Source organism: Panicum virgatum, chromosome 4N (assembly GCF_016808335.1).
Source record: "Panicum virgatum strain AP13 chromosome 4N, P.virgatum_v5, whole genome shotgun sequence".
In the NCBI taxonomy this organism is placed as follows: Eukaryota; Viridiplantae; Streptophyta; class Magnoliopsida; order Poales; family Poaceae; genus Panicum; species Panicum virgatum.
The window spans coordinates 46,560,210-46,580,957 of NC_053148.1; the positions used below are offsets into that span (position 1 = coordinate 46,560,210).

The 20,748-nt window shown below is 44.9% G+C and overlaps 2 protein-coding genes across 3 annotated transcripts; both read left to right on the top strand.

The window, feature by feature from the left end:
- The first annotated feature begins 256 nt into the window (after window positions 1-256).
- Window positions 257-6,041, top strand: LOC120668467 (glutamate receptor 3.5-like). Of its 2 annotated transcripts, XM_039948182.1 has the most exons (6): window positions 266-1,251; window positions 2,771-4,116; window positions 4,191-4,468; window positions 4,658-4,689; window positions 4,787-5,193; window positions 5,332-6,041. In XM_039948182.1, the coding sequence occupies exons 1-6, from the start codon at window positions 1,008-1,010 to the stop codon at window positions 5,815-5,817; spliced, it is 2,793 nt and encodes a 930-aa protein (XP_039804116.1). In that variant the 5' UTR covers window positions 266-1,007; the 3' UTR covers window positions 5,818-6,041. The 2 variants fall into 2 exon arrangements, with proteins under 2 accessions (XP_039804117.1, XP_039804116.1); XM_039948183.1 differs by lacking the exon at window positions 5,332-6,041 and having other exon boundaries at window positions 257-1,251; window positions 4,792-4,941.
- An 8,750-nt stretch (window positions 6,042-14,791) lies between these two features.
- LOC120668468 (glutamate receptor 3.5-like) lies at window positions 14,792-20,692 on the top strand. The gene is made up of 6 exons (XM_039948185.1): window positions 14,792-15,391; window positions 17,354-18,690; window positions 18,767-19,044; window positions 19,256-19,287; window positions 19,379-19,785; window positions 19,920-20,692. The coding sequence occupies exons 1-6, from the start codon at window positions 15,133-15,135 to the stop codon at window positions 20,379-20,381; spliced, it is 2,775 nt and encodes a 924-aa protein (XP_039804119.1). The 5' UTR covers window positions 14,792-15,132; the 3' UTR covers window positions 20,382-20,692.
- The last annotated feature ends 56 nt before the right edge of the window (window positions 20,693-20,748 follow it).

The window sequence follows — 20,748 nt, forward strand, 5'->3', positions numbered from 1 at the left end:
CGAGAAAAAGGACAAAATTCACTTGTTTGTAAAAAAGGCAATTACTTCCCTTTTTCTTTTTTCTTTTTTTTTCAAAAGCTGGTCACTTGGAGTTGGAGCAATGAATCTCTGCTGATCTGCAGCAGATCAAAGTCCACACAACACACTGTAGCTGCGTTTATCGGTGCCAAACGTTAGAACAGCGCCGAAACGGAATAAAGGGCAAACATTTCCCCACGGGACAACCCTGCTCACTCCACTCCCAATTGAAGTCTGCCGCATCGCTCCCTTTCGCCTTTCCTCGCCAATTTGCCATGTACTAGTACTACCACCCCCCGGAATCACCGGTCCCAATCCCACCACCATCCATGGCTGCATCTGCAAGTGCAACACCGAATCGACTCGCGCAGCGAAAAAATATCTCCCCCTCTCGCCTACCTCCGGTTCCGATCGAGTCCGTGACGGCGAATGCCACGCAGAAATTGCATTCGCCTTCTTCCTGCGCGCTCCCCGTCTGTCCCCGTCGCGCGGTAACCATCGCATCTCCGGCTGCCGCCCCTCTCGCTCCTCTGCTTGCGTGCGCGTGATGCACGCCTGCACATGTTCGGCGCCAACTACCTGCGCTGCTGTCGCGGGACAAGACTACGCCTCTTGTCAATTCTGAATACTGTATTCCTGTTACAGCAGCCGTCAAGCTTTCTTCCAGGGAGGAGAGAGAAAGAGGGGCGCTCCCCATCCTCTTCTTTCTCCCTCTTCGTGCCCACCTGGGCCACCTCAAAACCAGCATCTTGCTTTTCCGGTGGTATTAGAGCTCCACCCGACCGTACCAGCGTCCAAGAACCGGGTGTGAGGAACCTCTCCCTGCCGCCGCCCAATTCCGCCCCCGGTTCCGCCGCCCATTGCGCCAAGAACCGATGCAGCTCGCCCAAAGATGAAAGATTCCGGCTTGCGACGGTGCCGGTGCTCTAGCGCCGATTCCGGGGAGGAGATGGAGGCCTGAAGGTCGCGGGTTAGGAGGAGGCAGGCCAATGGGGGCGCTTCAGTTGATGCTTCCGCTGTTGGTGCTGCTCGCCGCCGCGGCGGGGGCTCGGCCGAGCGAGGTGGCCGTGGGCGCGCTCTTCACCTTCGACTCCACCATTGGCCGCGCGGCGCGGCTCGCCATCGAGCTCGCCGTCGACGACGTCAACGCTGACCGCACAGTACTCGCGGGGACCCAGCTCAAGGTGATCACCCAGGACACCAACTGCAGCGGCTTTCTCGGGACCATCGAAGGTTGGCTCTTTGCTTCCTCTCTCAAGAGCTATAATTGGAGTTTTATTTCAAAAAAAAGAGAGCTATAATTGGAGTAATTTCTAGCTGAAAGATTGAAATTAAAATAGCTTCGTTTCAAAAAAAAAAGTTGCGGCAAAAAAACGATGGTTTGGATTGGAGGTCAGCTCTAGCGAACTAAATCTTTGCTAATTCGAATGATCAGTGACTGCTGAAGTAGCCTAATTGTTGTTCTTTTAATTGGATTGATCTGGCCTTTTGTTCCAACTATTCACAAAAGTCGAAGTGATGACGAGGAATTTAAAAAGTCAACTTTAGCACTACTGCACTAGCAGTGAGAACAACTGACCACAGAGTAACGTGTCAAGTAGTTGTTGCCTCATTTCTGGACTTCTTTTATAATGTTTAAGACCATTACCCTACGACAACTTAAGCGTAAGCCTCATCGGTAGATGATAGTGGTTTATAAGGGGCCAGCACAATCTGACTTGTAGTACATCTGTTCTTGCCTTCTTGGTGTGGTGGGCCTGCTAAATTATTGATCTCAAACTGCAAACCCTTAAAAGAACCAAAGTGGGTGCCACTACTTGATTCAGAAATTAGAATGTCAGGTTGCACATTGAGCGTTAGTAATTAGTAATTACAATAGTAGTTCATTACTTAGTTACTTTGCAATCCTTTTTTACATGACCATGTCTTTTGCTACATGGGAAGAAAGCATGTTCTCTCCTCCTTTTCATTGCCAGAAATTCATTTGATAGTTGCTTGTACAGATCCATTGAGTTAACATTGTTTCCTCTATTTGAGATTCCCCTGTTGGGTTAGGTAACCCAAATTTATAGGACCTAAAAGTTGACAACCAAGAAATATTCATTTCCAATGTATTATTGGTTTAGTGTCTTTATATTACTGAACTAAAGGTCAAGGTGCCCTCTTGTCCATTATTTATACCCCCCCTTATTCGTTTAATGCAATAATTGCCTGCCTCATGTCTCACGAGATGATTTGTAAATTTTAAATTGGAAATCCAGAAAGCAATGATTTGCTTGAACTGATGATGACATTGTCTTTCCTTAAGAGTTTGGCCAACCAGACTGTCTTGGTAATAGGGAGCAACAGACAAAAAGCATACCGGTACAATGGTACCACAAATGGCACAACTTATGAAATTCATTATAGTATTCCGTATGGTGCAAGGAACAAGCCTCAACTACTAGGGAGCATCCGATTCTTAACTTTATTTTCTCTAAAGATTCCTTTTTATGTTGTTGCTTGGGTATAGGAAACAGCAGATTTATTGGAGACTGCTCCTCTATATGTTAGAAGTTTCCTGCTGTTATCAGACAATAAAGTTTTCTTAACACGATCCAAGTTTTAGGAAGGTGGACTCTATAGCCATAGCCAACTTTTTGAGCGAAATGAAAACTTACGAATCTCAAAACTTAGCTTCAATTTTCAGCTGTAGCTGTTACTCACTTGGATGGTCCATGAACTGATTCATAAAGATTTTACTTGGTTTCAGCATTGCAGCTAATGGAAAACAATGTCGTTGCCGTTATTGGCCCACAATCCTCTGGGATAGGCCATGTCATTTCCCATGTTGTTAATGAGCTACATGTTCCTCTTCTATCATTTGCGGCCACAGACCCAACTCTTTCTGCATCAGAGTACCCTTACTTCATAAGGACAACCATAAGTGACTACTTCCAAATGAATGCCGCTGCTAGCATTGTTGAACACTATCAGTGGAAAGAGGTAACTGCTATATTCGTTGATGATGATTATGGGCGAGGTGGTGTCTCAGCCCTTGGTGATGCACTTGCAGAAAAGAGGGCAAGGATTTCGTATAAGGCAGCTATTCCTCCTAATTCAAATACAGACATGATCAACGATGTATTGTTTAGAGCAAATATGATGGAATCAAGGGTCATGGTTGTGCATGTCAATCCTGACACGGGGATGAGAATATTTTCTATTGCTAACAAGCTCCAGATGCTGGCCAGCGGCTATGTCTGGATAGTGACTGATTGGCTAGCTGCTGTCCTGGATTCCTCAGCGTCTAGAGATCTTAAATATATGAGTCATATTCAGGGACTAATTGTTCTTCGTCAGCACATTCCTGAATCTGCTGCCAAGAATAAGTTCATATCTAAATGGAATAATGTGGCCCGTAATAGAAGTATTACTTCTGGCCTGAACTCATACGGCTTTTATGCATATGACTCAGTTTGGGCTGTTGCTCGTGGTATCGATCAATTTCTCAATAGTGGGCAACAGATCAACTTCTCTACAGATCCAAGGTTGCATGATTCTAATGGAAGCAATTTGCAGCTATCAACTCTCAAGATATTTGATGGTGGTGAGCAGATGCTACAGCAACTTCTCCTCACAAATTTTACAGGCCTAACTGGTCCAGTCCAATTTAATTCAGACCGCGATTTGGTACGCCCAGCATATGATATCCTTAATATTGGTGGTTCTGGCTCCCAGTTGATCGGCTATTGGTCCAATTACTCAGGCCTCTCTGTTACTGCTCCTGAAATTTTGTATCAGAAGCCACCAAATACTTCTTCAATTGTCCAGCAGCTCCATAATGTGGTCTGGCCAGGTGATTCCACTACTACACCAAAGGGGTGGGTTTTCCCAAACAATGGCCAGCCTCTGCGAGTTGGTGTTCCAATCAAAGCAAGCTTTAAGGAATTAGTGGCAGGTGGCAGGGGCCCTAATAATGTGACTGGTTACTGCATTGATATATTCAACGCAGCAATCAATCTGCTTCCTTATCCAGTTCCTTGCCAATTCGTAACAATTGGGGATGGAACAAAGAACCCAAACTATGACGATATTATTAATATGGTTGCTGCCAATGTATGCTCTCGTTCTTTGTTCCGGTGTTTTAGCCATTTTGTTTTGAGTCCTCTGATTTATTTCATTTCATTTAGTCCCTTGATGCAGCTGTTGGCGACTTTGCTATTGTGAGAAATAGAACAAAGATTGCAGAATTCACGCAGCCTTATATTGAATCAGGGCTCGTGATAGTAGCACCAGTGAAACAAGCAACTTCAAGTGCCTGGGCTTTCCTTAAACCTTTCACATTGGAGATGTGGTGTGTGACAGGTGCTCTTTTTCTTTTCGTGGGGATAGTTGTTTGGATTCTTGAACATCGGACTAATGAGGAGTTTCGAGGCTCTCCACGACGACAAGTTATAACAATATTTTGGTACGCTTCTGTTGCTACTTAGGGATGAATTATATCCTAGGTTACCAAGTCTCGCTTGAGTTGACATTCATGAGGCAGAGTTTGTATCTTTATATAATTCATGCCAGTGTCATGATTTAATATTATTTCATTGTTGATTTTTTTAAATGTTATTTCACGAATTGACTGACATTTTATCTTATATTTCAGGTTTAGCTTCTCAACAATGTTCTTTGCACACAGTAAGTCCACTAGATCCATAAAATGGTGTTATGTTTAACTCATCCATGATGTCTTTCCTGTCTGGATGGAAACATCTTAACGAGAAACTCACTTCAGGACAGAACACTGTTAGCGCACTTGGGCGGTTCGTGTTGATCATATGGTTGTTTGTTGTGCTGATCATCAATTCAAGTTATACTGCTAGCTTGACGTCAATCCTCACAGTCCAACAGCTAGGGACAGGAATCACTGGGATTGACGATTTGATTTCGAGTGCTTTACCTATTGGATATCAGGCCGGAAAATTTACCAGAAATTACCTGATCGAAGAGCTCAATATTCCTGAGTCTCGACTGGTTCCACTTAATACAATCCAGGAATATGCTGATGCCCTTAAACGTGGACCAAAAGATGGCGGTGTTGCTGCAATTGTTGATGAGATGCCATATGTTGACATTTTCTTGTCATACCACTGCAATTTCAGAGTAGTGGGACAGGAGTTCACGAAGGAGGGATGGGGCTTTGTACGTTCATAATCCTTTTTCTAATAATTTTTGTGTTCATTCACCTTCTTTTGGCCACTCCTCCCGTTGCATCTCAGCGAGTTATAAATCCATGTCTGATGGAAATAATTTATTCATTTCCATTGTTCTTCTTTACAGGCATTCCAGAGAGATTCCCCCCTTGCTGCAGACTTATCAACAGCCATCCTTCAGCTTTCAGAGACTGGGCAGCTTCAGAGAATTCACGACGAGTGGTTGACGCGGTCTAGTTGCTCCTCTGATGACAGTGAAGTGGGAGCGACCAGGCTTGGCCTCAGAAGCTTTTGGGGCCTTTTCCTCGTGTGTGCCCTGATATGTCTCTTAGCTCTGCTGGTGTTCTTCATACGAGTCTGCTGGCAGTATAGCAAGTACTCCAATTCTGAAGCTGCTGGTGAGCCCAGTGCAGCTGATGCTGATGCTGCTGCCGCTGCCGCTGATGCTGCCGAAAGACAGCGAAGGCCATCACGCCTTGGCAGCTTCAAAGAACTGATACAATTTGTCGACAAGAAGGAGGAAGAAGTTAGGAGAACGATGAAACGAAGATCAAGCGAGAAAGATAACCAAACTGCAGGATCCTCAGATGTTCAGTCAGTGATTTCAGCATAGAAGATTCTTTCCGACTAAAGTCCTTCAGAAGGCGAAGCAGGAAAGCATAATACCAATAACATATTGATTTAGGTTAACTTGCTTGGGATATAGGAGATCAAAGAATCCATTTTTCATCTGGGCCATTAGAATTTCGTCTCAGATACATATACACGAGCTGTACTAAACAATTGCTTCTGGTAATTGAGATCTTTTTTCAAGCTGTGCAAAGTGAATTTCTTTTTCACTTGGTTTGTTAAGACACTTTTTTTCGCTGATTTTCTTTCGTTTTTTCGTCTCACATATCCATTTTTTTTCTTATTTTTCACTCCGCCAATCTTCCTCGCAAGTCGTTGTCTTATAGCCAAGCCACCTTGGTGATAACGGGGCCTACCACCTTCAATGTATAGTCAGAGACTCAGAGGACAGCGGTGATCAAACGTGGCAGGAATTAGGGCCGTACATTGGTTGCTCTCTCGCTCACCCTCGCCCATCCGATTGAGCTACTGGCCTTTGACTTTGTTACAAAACATATTTGACCTCAACAATGTAACAACCATGGAGTTAAGACCATGGTTACTCTCAACATTGTAACAGTCATCAAATTAATGCTCTTATTGCTGCTGTTTCAAAGGCAATTGATGGACTATACTAATTCCTAGAATTATTGACTTTGTAAATCTCCCTATATATATATGTAACCTTGATATCAATGAGAATTCAGCCAATTTTCACTAGAAAAAGTTGCTGGAGCTTCCCACCGTCATAGAGAAGTGCGAGGCTCCACGGCGTGCGGCAATCATTCCTTTGAGGAGGAATTTCGGCAGCGTGGCCGGAGTTGGAGAGTTCGGCGGCGTTGCCGACGTGTACTCCGGTGAAGAGAAACCGTCGGCGCGCGCAAGGATAGGACGACTTGCCATGGCGAGGGCAGAATGTCGTCACCATGACGGGTCCCTCATGTCTGCGATGAGTCGCGTCAGTGCTGGAGTTGCTGTTGTTGGCTTGAGCAGCTCTCCGGACAGCGACATTGCCATTGTGGCGTCTTCCTCCACGGTTGAAGAAGCCCCTGCCGCGTCGAGGGCGACACACGGGAGCTTGGAGGAGTGCGTCCAGGAGTCGACAAAGAAGGAGTCGGGAAACCTCCGTGCACGACTCCTTCTTTGTCCAAAAATGGACGCACTCCTCCAAGCTCCCGTGTGTCGCCCTCGACGCGGTAGGGTCTTCTTCAACCGTGGAGAAAGATGCTGCAACGGTAACACCGCTGCCCAGAGAGCTGCTCAAGCCAACAGCAGCAACTCCACAACTCCAGCACTGACGCGACTCATCGCCGACAGGAGGGATCCGTCATGGTGATGGCATTCTGCCCTCACCATGGCAAGTCATCCTATCCTTGCGTGCGACGACGGTTCCTCTTCACTGGAGTACACGCCGGCAACGTCGCCAAACTCTCCAACTCCAGCCACGCCGCCGGAATTCCTCCTCAGAGGAATGATTGCCGCACGCCATGGAGCCCCGGACTTCTCCATGACCGCAGGAAGCTCCAGCAACATTGCCCCAGCAATACCGCCTCCACCTCCACCTCCACCTCCACCACCGGCTCCCTCGACTGCTGGTTGCCCGACCGCAGCCGCGGCGGCCAACTCGCGTCCCGACCGAGACGAGCGGTGGCGGCGCGGCCCAACACCCCCCACCCTCAGGTGAGGGGGAGGCTTGAGCAGAGCGGGGGAGACGGGTCCAGGAGAAGGCGGGCGGTGGCGGCACCTCTGCGTGGTGGCAGCGCATCACCACACGCGGCGGTAGCAGCGCCTCTGCGCGGCGCAGCGGTGCATCTGCGAGGCATGGCGGCGTCAGATGCACGGTGGCGCTGTGGCGGCACCAGCCCCATGGCTACAAGCGGCAGCAGTGAGGGTTAGGGTTTAACCCTAACCCCTGCCCGAGCCGGGCCTTCAGGCCTAGCAGCCTTTGGCCGCACCGGCCCAACAGGCGCGCCAGTCCGCTCGCCAAACCCCACCTACTCCCTGGACCCAAAGCGGCGGTGGGCTGAAATTGAAGTTGTCTCGGCCCACCGCCCAATAAGTCTTTGTTTTTTAGAATCTTAATTTTCTCAGCATTTTACATTTCAGTCCATGAACTTTGAACAATTTATATTCCACGAATAATTAGAGATATTATATATGCTTTCAGTACCCTGTAATTCTCCAGTTTTCATATATGTATTTATTTCAGCACTTTATGTATTCTCATATCCTTTAATATTACAAATACTACGCAAATTTAATTTTTGTGCTCTACTTTATTTATTCAATGCAACAATTTCTTCTAAATTGGAATAATTCTTTGAAGTATGAGAACAAATGGATTTACGTATGCCTCAGCATTGTGATAATCCCTCTTACTCGGAATTCTCTACCAAAAATGAAGGACATTTTATTTCTTGTTCGAGTTCATTTTGACTTCACAAAAAGTTGCATAAATATGCCATAATTTCTCAAAAAATTTGGCTATCACAATGTAGGTGAGATGTCAACCAAAGAGTTTGATACCCTCGCTCTTGATGGTCCCAATTTCCTTTCCTGGGCGATGGATCTCAAAGTGAATATGTTAACACTTGGATTATATAGATGTATAGATGAAACAACAGCCGGGACTGTTACCCACTCAAGCATGTCCAATTACCCCACCTTAAAAGTAATGAGGAATCATATCCATCCGGATTTGAAAATAGAGTACATGTATGAGGAGGATCCACGTGCTTTATGGACATATCTGAAAAATCGATATGAACAGCATAAAGTTATTATCCTCCCTGAGGCTACGCATGAGTGGAACCACTTACGCCTATAGGATTTCAAAACTGTAGACGAGCTCAGCCATGCTTTTCATAAGATATGCTATAAGCTCCGGTTTTGTGAGAAAGAACCTTCTGAAGCGGATAAAATTGAGAAAACTTTTGTCTATGATGCTCCCATCAGAAATGATAATTACTAAACAATACAGTGAGAAGAATTTCACTTAATATTCTTTGCTCATTCAAACATTGAAACAGGCTTAAAAGAGCCATGAGTTCACTGTGTGGAACTCAAATCAGCGCCCATTGGCCACTGCACCACGCCTAAAGTACATGCAAATGCAAAGAAAAATGGTTCCAACAGAAAGACACAATCTGGAAATTCCTCAAGCAAGGGCAAACAAAAGAGAGCCAGAAAGCCACGTGCAAACGTCCAAAAGGGGAAAGGCATTTCTAAGTCCAAAAATAATAATAGCAACAAAACCGCCTGCTACAGGTGTGGTTGCTACAATCATATTACTAAGAAATGCAGGACCATAAGCATCTTGTTGAACTATACATAAAGTACATGGGCCGTACACAGAACACCCAGAAGCATGAAGCACACTTCGTTTCTCAAGTGCCGGAGACTGAAACTATGGACCCCATCCCTCAATAAGGAGCGGGACCAAGCAACACCAAGACTCCGCTCTTTTATTTTATGAGTTTTTACCATGAGATTTTTCTTATACAAAGTTTTTATTGGGATAATATTTAATGCAAGCATATGCCTTATCTCATGTTTTCCCCACCAGTGTTTTTCTAGAGATAAAAACCAAGGCATGAATTGCTTTTTAAACCTTAGTTTACGATAGAGTAATCACTAGGGTTTTTCAAAGGAATTAATAGGACATGTTGATCTCAAAAGGTTCGGTCAAAAGGGGAGTGTTACAGAACATATTTGACCTCAACATTGTAACAACCATGGAGTTAAGGCCATGGTTACTCTCACCATTGTGACAGCCATCAAATTAATGCTCTTATTGCTACTGTTACTAAGGCAATTGATGGACTATACTAATTTCTAGAATTAGTGACTTTGTAAATCTCTCTCTATATATAGAGGAGCCTCTTCCATCCGCCTCTGCTCAGCAACAATTCATGCCTCTGCTCAGCAGACTTTACGCGGCCCCGGTCCGGTCGGTGGTGATGGACCATAAGCACACTATGCTAATTTTCTACAACAGACTTTACGCCAGAGGAGCCTCTTCCATCCGCCTCTGCTCAGCAACAATATTTTTTTCACGTTCGGGCACCTGAAAGTCGTAACCTTTGTACTCCCTCCGTTCCAAATTGTACATCATTCTAAGAATCTTAGAGAGTAAAAAATTTTCAAGTTTGACCAAATTTATATAACAACATAATAATATTTATGATATCAATTAAGTATTATTAGATTTTTTGTTAGCTATATTTTCATAGTGCACATATTTGATGTCATAAATTTTTATATTTCTCTCTATAATTTTGATCAAACGTTAAGATGGTTTGACTCTCCAAAATTCTTAGAATGACTTATAATTTGAAACGGAGGGTTTGACTCTCCAAAATTCTTAGAATGACTTATAATTTGAAACGGAGGGAGTAGTAACCGAGCAACGGGCCCTCTCTCTCCTTATTTCTCTTTAAACACATTGGATTCTTCTGGCGTGGACGATTGATTACGCCAAGCTGATTTGCCTTATTTTATGTACTTGTTGAGAAAACTTGTGAAATGTAAGAAGCTTTATTTGTTGTAATAAAAGGTGAGGCCTAAAACTTTTTGCTGTTTGGAAACATGGACCGTAAGTCATGGTCTTTTTCTCTCTCATGGGTATTTTTATCTTCTTCCTCACACCTTCTGCCTTCATCTCTACTCCTACGTGCAAAAAAGATAGGTATGGCTAGATGTGTAAGGACATTCTTGTTTTTCCGGTCTTAGAGCATATCTAAGAAGCTAGATATAAGTTTAGCTAAAAAGAGAGAGTTGGAGGCTAGGTAGAAAATATAAAACTTCCAAAAGTGAGGGTTAAACCAACGAACTTTCCAAATTAGACTTTCCATATATTATTGTGCCGATCACATGTTTGTATCACACTTATCTCCTTCCTCCCCATCTCTGTGCGCTAGCCTCCGCAGCCACCCCACCCTCCGTGTCAGCCTCCGTCCGCCGCCCCTTCCCCGCCATCCACGCCGCTGCCCATCACCACCGACCGGACAACAAAATTCTGTGCCGCGGCCCGTCTTTAGGGTCAAGATGGCGGACTATAGAGGGATGAATAGTCTTTTCTAAAACTTAAAATATTATCGGCTAACCGAAATGATTGCGGAATTAAACTAATCGATCTAGCCAAGACTACACCCCTCTATTTATAACTTGCACCTTACAAAAAGGATTCTAATTGAGCAACTAAGGTGCCGAGCTAGGTAGAGCTCACCTACACAATTCTAGAATGCAATGTCACACAAACCTATGCAACTAGTACTTCACACACCGAGGGAGCTCCTACACAATTTTAATGAGAAAAAGCACAAAGACAACCTAAACTCACTAGATGCACAATGAACAAGGCTACACAAACAAAATCTAAAGACTCAAACTTAATTAGCTACACAAACTAAGCAAGACAATTAATTAAGCTACACAAGATAATTAGCTACACTAAAATTTTTACTTCTATGCTACACAAGCAAGAAGATGATTAGAAACTACACAAGCTAACTAATCACTAGATCAACTACACAAGCACAGGATATATACAAATGTAAATGCAAGACTTGTGATTTGGAGAATGCAAACCATCAAGAAGAGTAGACAAAATTGACACGGTGATTTTTATCCCGAGGTTCACTTGGTTGCCACCAAGCTAGTCCCCGTTGAGACAAGCTCCAAGGTTGCCGCCGATCCTCTTGCTAGTGGTGACTCTCAAGTCACACTCTCCCACGTGGAGTGCTCACACTGAGCTCTAGCACATGATCCGGCCGGACCACTTGTTGCTCTTCGCGTCTCGCTCAACTAGAGTTGCTCTTCGCGGCTCCCGCGGGGTGAGCACAATACCCCTCACAATTATTTCTCCGGAGCACCGCACAATCTTCTTGCAGGCTTCACGACGGAGACACATCACCAAGCCGTCTAGGAGGTGGCAACCTCCAAGAGTAACAAGCACCAATGGCTTGCAACACAATCACCTAGTGTCAAACTCTTGCAATCTCTCAATGCAACGCACTAGAATCGCCCTCTCACAATCGGATCACAATCTTTGCAAGCACAAGTGAGTTAGAGGGCTCTCAAGTACTCTCACACAAAGACACCAAGTCCCCAAGGTGCTCAACCTCTCAAATGGCCGGCCACCACCTGTATTTATAGAGGGAAGTCTCAAACTAGCTGTTACACTCAAATCCCGTGAAAACAGAGTTTTCGCGGACTGTCCGCTCCACAGGACCCGGACGGTCCGCCATTTCAAACCCAATAGCTATATTCTCAATAAATGCTTCTCGGAGTCGACCGTTACAGCCCGGGTGGACGGTCCGCCTCACAAATGGCGGATAGTCCGCAGTTTATTTGGACACCCCATACAGAAAGACCAAGTTTCTGCACCCGTTTCAGTTTTTGAGGGCGGACCGTCCGCCCCCATGGACCGGGCGGTCCGCAGTTCATTTTGGACCACCATCCAGAGCCAAAATCAATTCTGTTCGAGTTCAAACGAGACAACTGCGGATCGTCCGCCCTCCATAAGTGGCTCCAGGACCGTCCGCAGGTCTATTTCCAGTAGAAATGAACCTCGGTAAAACGGCCAAAACTCTTAGCTCCGATGTCCAAATTAGGTGATCTTGGACTTTATGGAAAGCTAATTCAGAGAGCTACACAACCCAACTGGATACTTGATCCAAAACACAATGGATCAAAGCAATATTCCACCCCAAGAGACAACCTAATTTCCGGAGAACACCGAAAAACCTTTTTTTGCTTCCCAAAATTGATCAACATTAACTCCAACACTTTCTCCTTTGCAAATGTGCCAACAACACCAAGTGAACAACACCATGGGCATATGTGTTAGCATTTTCACAATTATTTTCAAAGGATTTTCACTTGATCTCACCACGCCACTCGATCCTAGTAACATCGAATGTTAAATCGCTCAAGTGGCACTAGATGACCGATATGCAAACAAGTTTGCCCTTCTTGATAGTACGGCCATCTATCCAAATCCGGTCACGCACTTCTCTACATAACCTTTGACCGGTGAAATGAAATACCCTACAAGTCATACCTTTACCTTTCGCTTTCTATTTCATCTTTCCAAATATTTATGCCACACAAGCGCCAAACTCCATCAAGCCTTTTAATCATCATCATGAGTCAACACTTGGCTTGATCTTCCTTGAATGATATGATCCTCTCCATATCATCACATGACCTCTTTGGTCCATCGATCTTGATCTTGCTCGCTCTTCACCGTCGCCTCGGTCCATCGGTGCCAAGCCTTACCCAAGCTTCACCGCCTCGCGGTCCATCGCTTTAAAGTCTTGACTTGCCCTTCACCATTGCAACCGGTCCATCAAGTCAAGCCTTGTCTTGATCTTCTCCACTTTGGTCACATGACTCCATGTCATGTCTCATATGCAATGAGTTCCTTCATCACACTATATGAGCATAGCATCAACACTTAGTCATTTCTCCTCCATGGCACATGTTGCTCATACTAGTGTCTTTGTGTGGACTAATCACCTGTGTATCTCAATATAAATACTTATTAGTCCACCTAAGTTGTCGCTCAATTACCAAAACCAAACAAGGGCCTTTCACCGTCACCTGCTCAGAGTAGTCAAAGTCACGGGACCCCTCGCGCTCCACCACCAACACTGGCGCTGCGGCGCCGCCGCCGCCGAGGGTAGGGGCGGATCAGCGGTGGGTTTGGAGGGGATCCAGCCCCTCCTACCGCCGTTGGATCCATTGAGCCCATCTTAAGTTTTCCTATAATTTTTTGATATGAATACATTAGGAGGAGAGACTAAAGTTGTTTAGAGATAGAAGAAAGTCCATCCTAATATTTATTTTGGATCCACCACTGGCTGAGGGCCTCCGATGCTAGATGAGGGGCGCGCCGAGGGCCTCCGGTGCTGGACGAGGAGGAGGCCAACGACGAGGACGAGCGCGGGAAACTAGCGTTAGCGTGCGGAGATCGATGCCGAGCGGAGACGGCTCGACAAAGATGCCGAGCGGTGGGGAGTTTTTGCCTAGTCGGATAGTAAGAGAATAGAGATGAAGAGTGTTGGATGGCAATTTCAAGAAATTTTCTTAAATTTTACTAAAGCAACCGTAAAGCCGAGAGAAAACGAGTACTAAATCATTTTGTTTGTAATTATGTGATGGGTTGTGCGCCACAATCTGATGGAAACTAGTCGTCAGTGAATGATGGAATTGCAGCGGTCTAGAGGTTAGAAGATTGTGAAAGCTATAAAAGCTGCATATTCATTTGCACTTGAGTTTATTAAGGCCTTGTTTAGATGAAACGCAAAAAAATTTTGCGATGGAATCTTACTAATTTGAAGTACTAAATGAAGTCTATTTACATCATTTTTTGCACAGATGGGTTGTAAATCGCGAGACGAATCAAATATACTAATTAATCCATAATTAATTAATAATTAGCTGATGGTTACTGTAGCATCACTGTTGCAAATCATGGATTAAGTAGGCTCATTAGATTCGTCTCGCGATTTACAGCTCATTCATGCAAAAAGTTTTATAAATAGAATTCATTTAATACTCCATACATATGTTTAAATATTCGATGTGACTTTTTTTGTTTACGGGGTTTACAGTGTCTGATCTAAACAGACCTAAAGAAACCGGTTTCCACAGTTGAAAGTAGAAACAAGGGCCAAATTTTTTCGGGTTTTTTTTCAAGGCCAAAGTACAAGGGCCAAAGTCTTCAGCCAGAAGCCGAGAACACCAGCGGGATCTTTCTTTGCAGACATTTCACATCTCAAGAGGGCACAGCAAAATCAATTCATCAATGAATATCTGTGGACGACGATCCAACAGAACTGTGGCCTTGGACTATGATTGAGAGAGAGACAGTGTGTGTTTCCAAAAATTACTGGGAGAATATCTTTATCGCCTCGCGACGCGTCCGTGGCAACAAAATTATCTCCTTCCTGTCATCGGCTCTCCCTCTCGCTCGCTCACTCGCTGTCTCGCTGTGCTTGCGTCATGCGTGATTCGCACACACCTGCGCATCCGCTGCTGCCGCATTCAGAGTTCCGAGTCTTGGACTACCTGTCGATCCTGAGCTCCGATACTGTCCTCATCCCTCAAGCATCCTCCCGGCCTCCCCTCCTGGGGAGAGAGAGAAAGCTCGGCTCCTCCCCAGTTGTCCTTTTCACTATTCTCCTTCCTTGCTCACCTCGAAACCGGAATCTTGCTTTACGATGAAATGATTATATAGCTCCAGGCCTCCACCCGCTCCAAGGTCTCGGCTTTCGGCGGCCCCGGTGTTCTAGTGCCGCTTGGATTCGGGCCAATGGGCGCGGCTCAGCTGGTGGCTTGGTTCTTGGCGTTCGCCGCCGCCGCGGGGGTGGTGTCGGCGGCGGGGGCGCGGCCGAGCGAGGTGGCCGTGGGCGCCCTCTTCACGTACGACTCCACTATTGGCCACGCGGCGCGGCTCGCCATCGAGCTCGCCGTCGACGACGTCAACGCGGACGGCACGGTGCTCTCGGGGACGAAACTCAGTCTGAAGAGCCGCGACACCAACTGCAGCGCCTTTATTGGGACCGTCGAAGGTTGCTCCTTTTTTTTTTACTTCCTCTCTTTCCTTGAGTTGTTCAATGTCCATGCGCCAAGAACTAGAATTACCGTGCCAAGAATTAAAATTACCTTGTCGAGAATTAGAATTGCCGCTGAAGTTGCAGCTTTGCGGCCTCTATGAACGCAAGCAAAGCTTTTCCACAGCTGTGAAGAAATATTGTGGTCACTACTCACTGGTCAGGTAGTCATAATCGCTTTTTTTTTGTATGTCTTAGCTTTTATCTTGGTGAAGCTGAAGCATAAAAGAGGGGGGGGGGGGGATACTATTTTACACCCTCAAACAGTTTTGATAGTCCCGGCCATTCTATTTTCGTATTGTTTTGTACTAGTAGTTTATTATCCTTGCCTTTCTGTTTTGAGATTCCCACATGACCATTAAATATTCTGTTCCAATATATTAGTATTGGTATAGAGTCTTAGTCAACTAGGTCAATGTACCCCCTATCAGTCCAATTTTCTATTCGTCACTTTATTTTAGTATAATGTTGGGCTCGTGTTTCATGAGCTGATTTCTTAATGTTGTATCTCTAGGATCACACAGTGCACGAATCAAGTAGGATTTCTCTTCTTTTCTTTACATTAAGTGCAAAAGTCCCTAGATCTATTGCATAGACAATAAAAGAATGAACACAGTGAGGGAGTAGAGAGAGAGACCATCACCACCAGTGCTTGAACTCGATCCGGCGGCCATCTCTGGTTCGCTGATGATGATCTGCTCTAGGGCAGCGACGAGCGGTGCAGTGGCGTCGTGAACGTAGCGTCGAAGTCGAGGGCGATGACAACGACGCCGGTGAATCAGCGTCGATGGCGGTGGCGGTGAGGCTTCCCGCTGCTCCAGCGCTCCTCTAGATCGGCTAGGGATGTGGGTGAGGGTGCTGGCGGCGCGACCAACCTCGTTGTGCGTGCCCCGGCCCCTTCGCCCCTTTTATTTTAGCGCTGTGCAGCGGGGGCCCACCAACCATTAAGGGTTGGGCGCCCCCGATCAGGGCGCGGATTAGGGGCCTAATAGGCCGTTGGGCCTATTGGGAAAGAGATCAACCTAACACTTAATGCTTATAACTATTTTGTTAATCTTACTGTCATTCCAGTAAAAAAAAATTCTTATGATGACATTGCTCTTGATGTGCGGATACTTGCACAAGCTCTTCTGTCACACTATTATCAGTATCAGTTACTTTCTAATTTTTCAAATAGATGAGAGTTTCAACTGTCGTCAATGCGTGTGAAACCCCAATCCCTGATTCTTGTTATGAAATCCCACTCTCCAGATGGCTTGCACCCCTTCCGCTCATTATGTGTGTATCTGTATCCATATTGGTCTATCTTCTTTTTTTTTTCTTGTGGGGCGGGGGTACAAAACACAAGAGCTTCATTCATATCACAGCAGGACTACCCATCATTTTTCCCTTAGCTGGTCTGGAGTGTAACTATCTATATTGGTCAATCTATGCAGTTCTGCTAACCTGATTGTCCTGCCAATAGAAGAGACACTGACAAAAAGAATACTTGTGGAGGTGAAGTGGTACCACAAATGGCATAACCTATGTAATTAGTTAAAGTATTCTGCAGGTTGCACCATGCACGAAACATGCAGCTGCTATGGAGAATCCAATTCTTCACTTTCTTCTGATGCAAGATTACTTTATGTATGTGTCATGTTTGAGCACAGTAATAAAGTAAAATAAATAGGGCCATTGCAGACTGCTGCTTTGTTTGAATCACAACTAGTTTTCCTACTTTTATCAGAAAATAAAGTTAACTTGACATGCATAAAGTTTTGGGATAAAGTTGGTAGGATCTTATATCCACGAGTAGAATAAGCTGTTACCTTTTCTTGGCTTGCAAAACTTCAGAATTTAGCTTCAGTTCGTCAGCTTCCACTGTTACTCACATTGATGGTGCATGAACTGATTCATTGAAACCTTACTTGGTTGCAGCATTGCAGCTTATGGAGGAAAATGTGGTTGCGGTGATTGGGCCGCAATCCTCAGGGATAGGCCATGTAATCTCTCATGTTGCTAATGAGCTACACATTCCTCTTCTGTCATTTGCGGCCACAGATCCAACTCTTTCTGCATTAGAGTATCCCTACTTCTTAAGAACAACAATAAGTGACTACTTCCAAATGAATGCTGTTGCTAGCATTGTTGATTACTATCAATGGAAAAGGGTGACTGCTATATATGTCGATGATGATTATGGGCGAGGTGGTGTGTCCGCCCTTGGTGATGCACTTGCATCTAAAAGGGCAATGATTTCATATAAAGCAGCTATTCCTCCAAATTCAAATTCAGACGTGATAAGTGATATACTGTTTACAGCAAACATGATGGAATCGAGGGTCATGGTTGTGCATGTCAATCCTGACACCGGGATGAGAATATTTTCTGCAGCTAACGAGCTCCGGATGATGGCCACTGGTTATGTCTGGATAGTAACTGATTGGCTAGCTGCTGTCCTTGATTCCTCGGCGTCTAGAGATCTTAAAGATATGAGTCATATTCGGGGACTAATTGTTCTTCGTCAGCACACTCCTGAATCTGATGTCAAGAATGAGTTCATATCCAAATGGAATACTGTGGCTCATAACAGAAGTATTACTTCTGGCTTGAACTCATACAGCTTTTATGCTTATGACAGTGTTTGGACTGTTGCTCGTGCAATCGATCAATTCCTCAACAGTGGGCAACAGATCAACTTCTCAACAGATCCCAAGTTGCACGATTCAAATGGCAGCACTTTGCGTCTATCAACTCTCAAGATATTTGATGGTGGTGAGCAGATGCTACAGCAACTTCTACTCACAAACTTTACAGGTGTGACAGGTCCAGTCCAGTTTGGTTCAGACGGCCATTTAGTACGCCCAGCGTATGATATACTTAATGTTGGTGGTTCTGGCTACCGCTTGATTGGCTATTGGTCTAACCATTCTGGCCTTTCTGTTGCTGCTCCAGAAATTTTGTATCAGAAGCCACCAAATACAAGTGCCCAGCAGCTGTACAATGTGCTATGGCCCGGTGACTCCACAACTACGCCTAAGGGTTGGGTATTCCGAAACAATGGCAAGGCTCTGAGAGTTGGGGTTCCTAATAAAGCAAGCTTTAAGGATTTAGTGTCAAGCAGAGGCCCTGGTAATGTGACGGGTTATTGCATTGATGTATTCAACGCGGCAATTAAACTGCTCCCTTACCCAACTCCTGTCCAATTTGTTACTATTGGGGATGGCACAAAGAACCCAAGCTATATTGGCATCGTTCAAATGGTTGCTGCCAATGTATGCCCTCATCCTTTGTTCCAGTTTATTTCACCATTTTGTTGTCAATCCTCTGATTTGTTTCATTTTCATTTAGATCCTTGATGCAGCTGTAGGTGACTTTGCTATAGTGAGAAATGGAACAGCGATTTCAGAATATACACAGCCTTATGTTGAGGCAGGGCTCGTGATAGTAGCGCCGGTGAAACAAATAAATCCAAGTGCCTGGGCTTTCCTTAAACCCTTCACATTGGAGATGTGGTGTGTCACAGGTGCTCTTTTTATCTTGGTGGGGATAGTAGTTTGGCTTCTTGAACATCGGATTAATGAGGAGTTTCGAGGCTCTCCACGGCAACAAGTTATAACAATATTCTGGTACGTTTCTGTTGATACTTTAAGGATGTGTTTTATCCTAGTTTACCACACCTGGCTTGAGTCTGGGTATACCATTATGGGGTCAAAATGTTTCTAGCTTTATTTAATTCATTCTAGGTTTATAATTTACTGCTATTTTGTTGGTTGTTTTTCTAAATGATTAGCTAGCTGAACTTTAAGAATTGACAGATATTGTGTGCTTCTCTTTCAGGTTCAGCTTCTCAACAATGTTCACCTCACACAGTAAGTCCAGTAGATGTGTCACATAATATTAACTCTTCCATGATTATTTACCTGTATGGATGCAAATATCTTGACGAGAAATTCACTTTAGGAGAAAACGTCTTAAGCACGCTTGGGCGGTTCGTGTTGATAATATGGTTATTTGTTGTGCTGATAATCAATTCAAGTTATACTGCTAGCTTGACGTCAATCCTCACAGTCCAACAGCTCGACACAGGAATTACAGGGCTTGATAGTTTGATTTCCAGTTCTTTACCTATTGGATACCAGAATGGAAAATTTACCAAAAAGTACCTGATTCAAGAACTCAATATTCCAGTGTCTCGATTGGTAGCACTAAATACGATCCAGGAATATGCTGATGCCCTCAACCGTGGACCAAAATACGGCGGTGTTGCCGCGATTGTGGATGAGAAGCCGTATATTGATATCTTCCTGTCATACTACTGCAACTTCAGAATAGTGGGACAGCAATTCACAAGGGAAGGATGGGGCTTTGTACGTTCACCGTCCTTCAACTTGTTCTGTGCCTTCATTCGTTCCTCCCGTTGCATCTCCACGAAGCATAAATAAATACATGTCTAGTGCTGTAAAGGAAATGATTTATTCTGTTCCACTGTTTTTCGTTACAGGCATTCCAGAGGGACTCCCCTCTTGCTGCAGACATGTCGACAGCCATACTTCAACTTTCAGAGAGTGGCCAACTTCAGAGAATTCATGACGAGTGGTTCACGCGGCCTGAGTGCGCCTCTGATGATGAGAGCCAGGTGGGAGCAACCAGGCTTGGCGTCGGAAGCTTTTCAGGCCTTTTCCTCATGTGTGCCCTGACATGTATCTTCGCTCTTGTGGTGTTCTTCATACGGATCTGCTGGCAATACAACCAGTACTCCAGTTCTGAAGCTGCCAGTGAGCCCAGTGCACCCGATGCTGATGCTATCCAGCGGAGGCCATCAGGCCGCAGCTTCAAAGAGCTGTTACAGTTTGTCGACAAGAAGGAGGAAGAAATCCGGATGAAGATGAAACGAAGATCAAGCGACAAAGATAACCAAGCTGCAGGTTCCTCAGATGCGCTGTCAGTGACTTCAGCATACTAACGTTCTTTCAGGCTTCAGTCCTTCAGATGGCCGAGCATGGAAATACGTTAGTACATTACCAAGACAACATATCGAACAGATTCATGTATATAGTAGTGGTGATCTTGATCCAAGCATCCACTTTTCATTAGGATCTTTAGGATTGTCTTGTCTATGAAATACACTGTTTGTATTCCACGACTGTAGTTTCTTTCAGTTGCTTTTCTAACAAGCATATTTCTGGCTTCCCTCTGACTGATTATTGGTTCCATATAGCATTATAGAACATGTTGTTTAACCTGTACACATCTGTTAATGGCTGGATTAGCGAAGTTGCATTGCATGAGCTATTGGGTTGGCACTCTGAATTCTGAAACCCTGAAGCCTG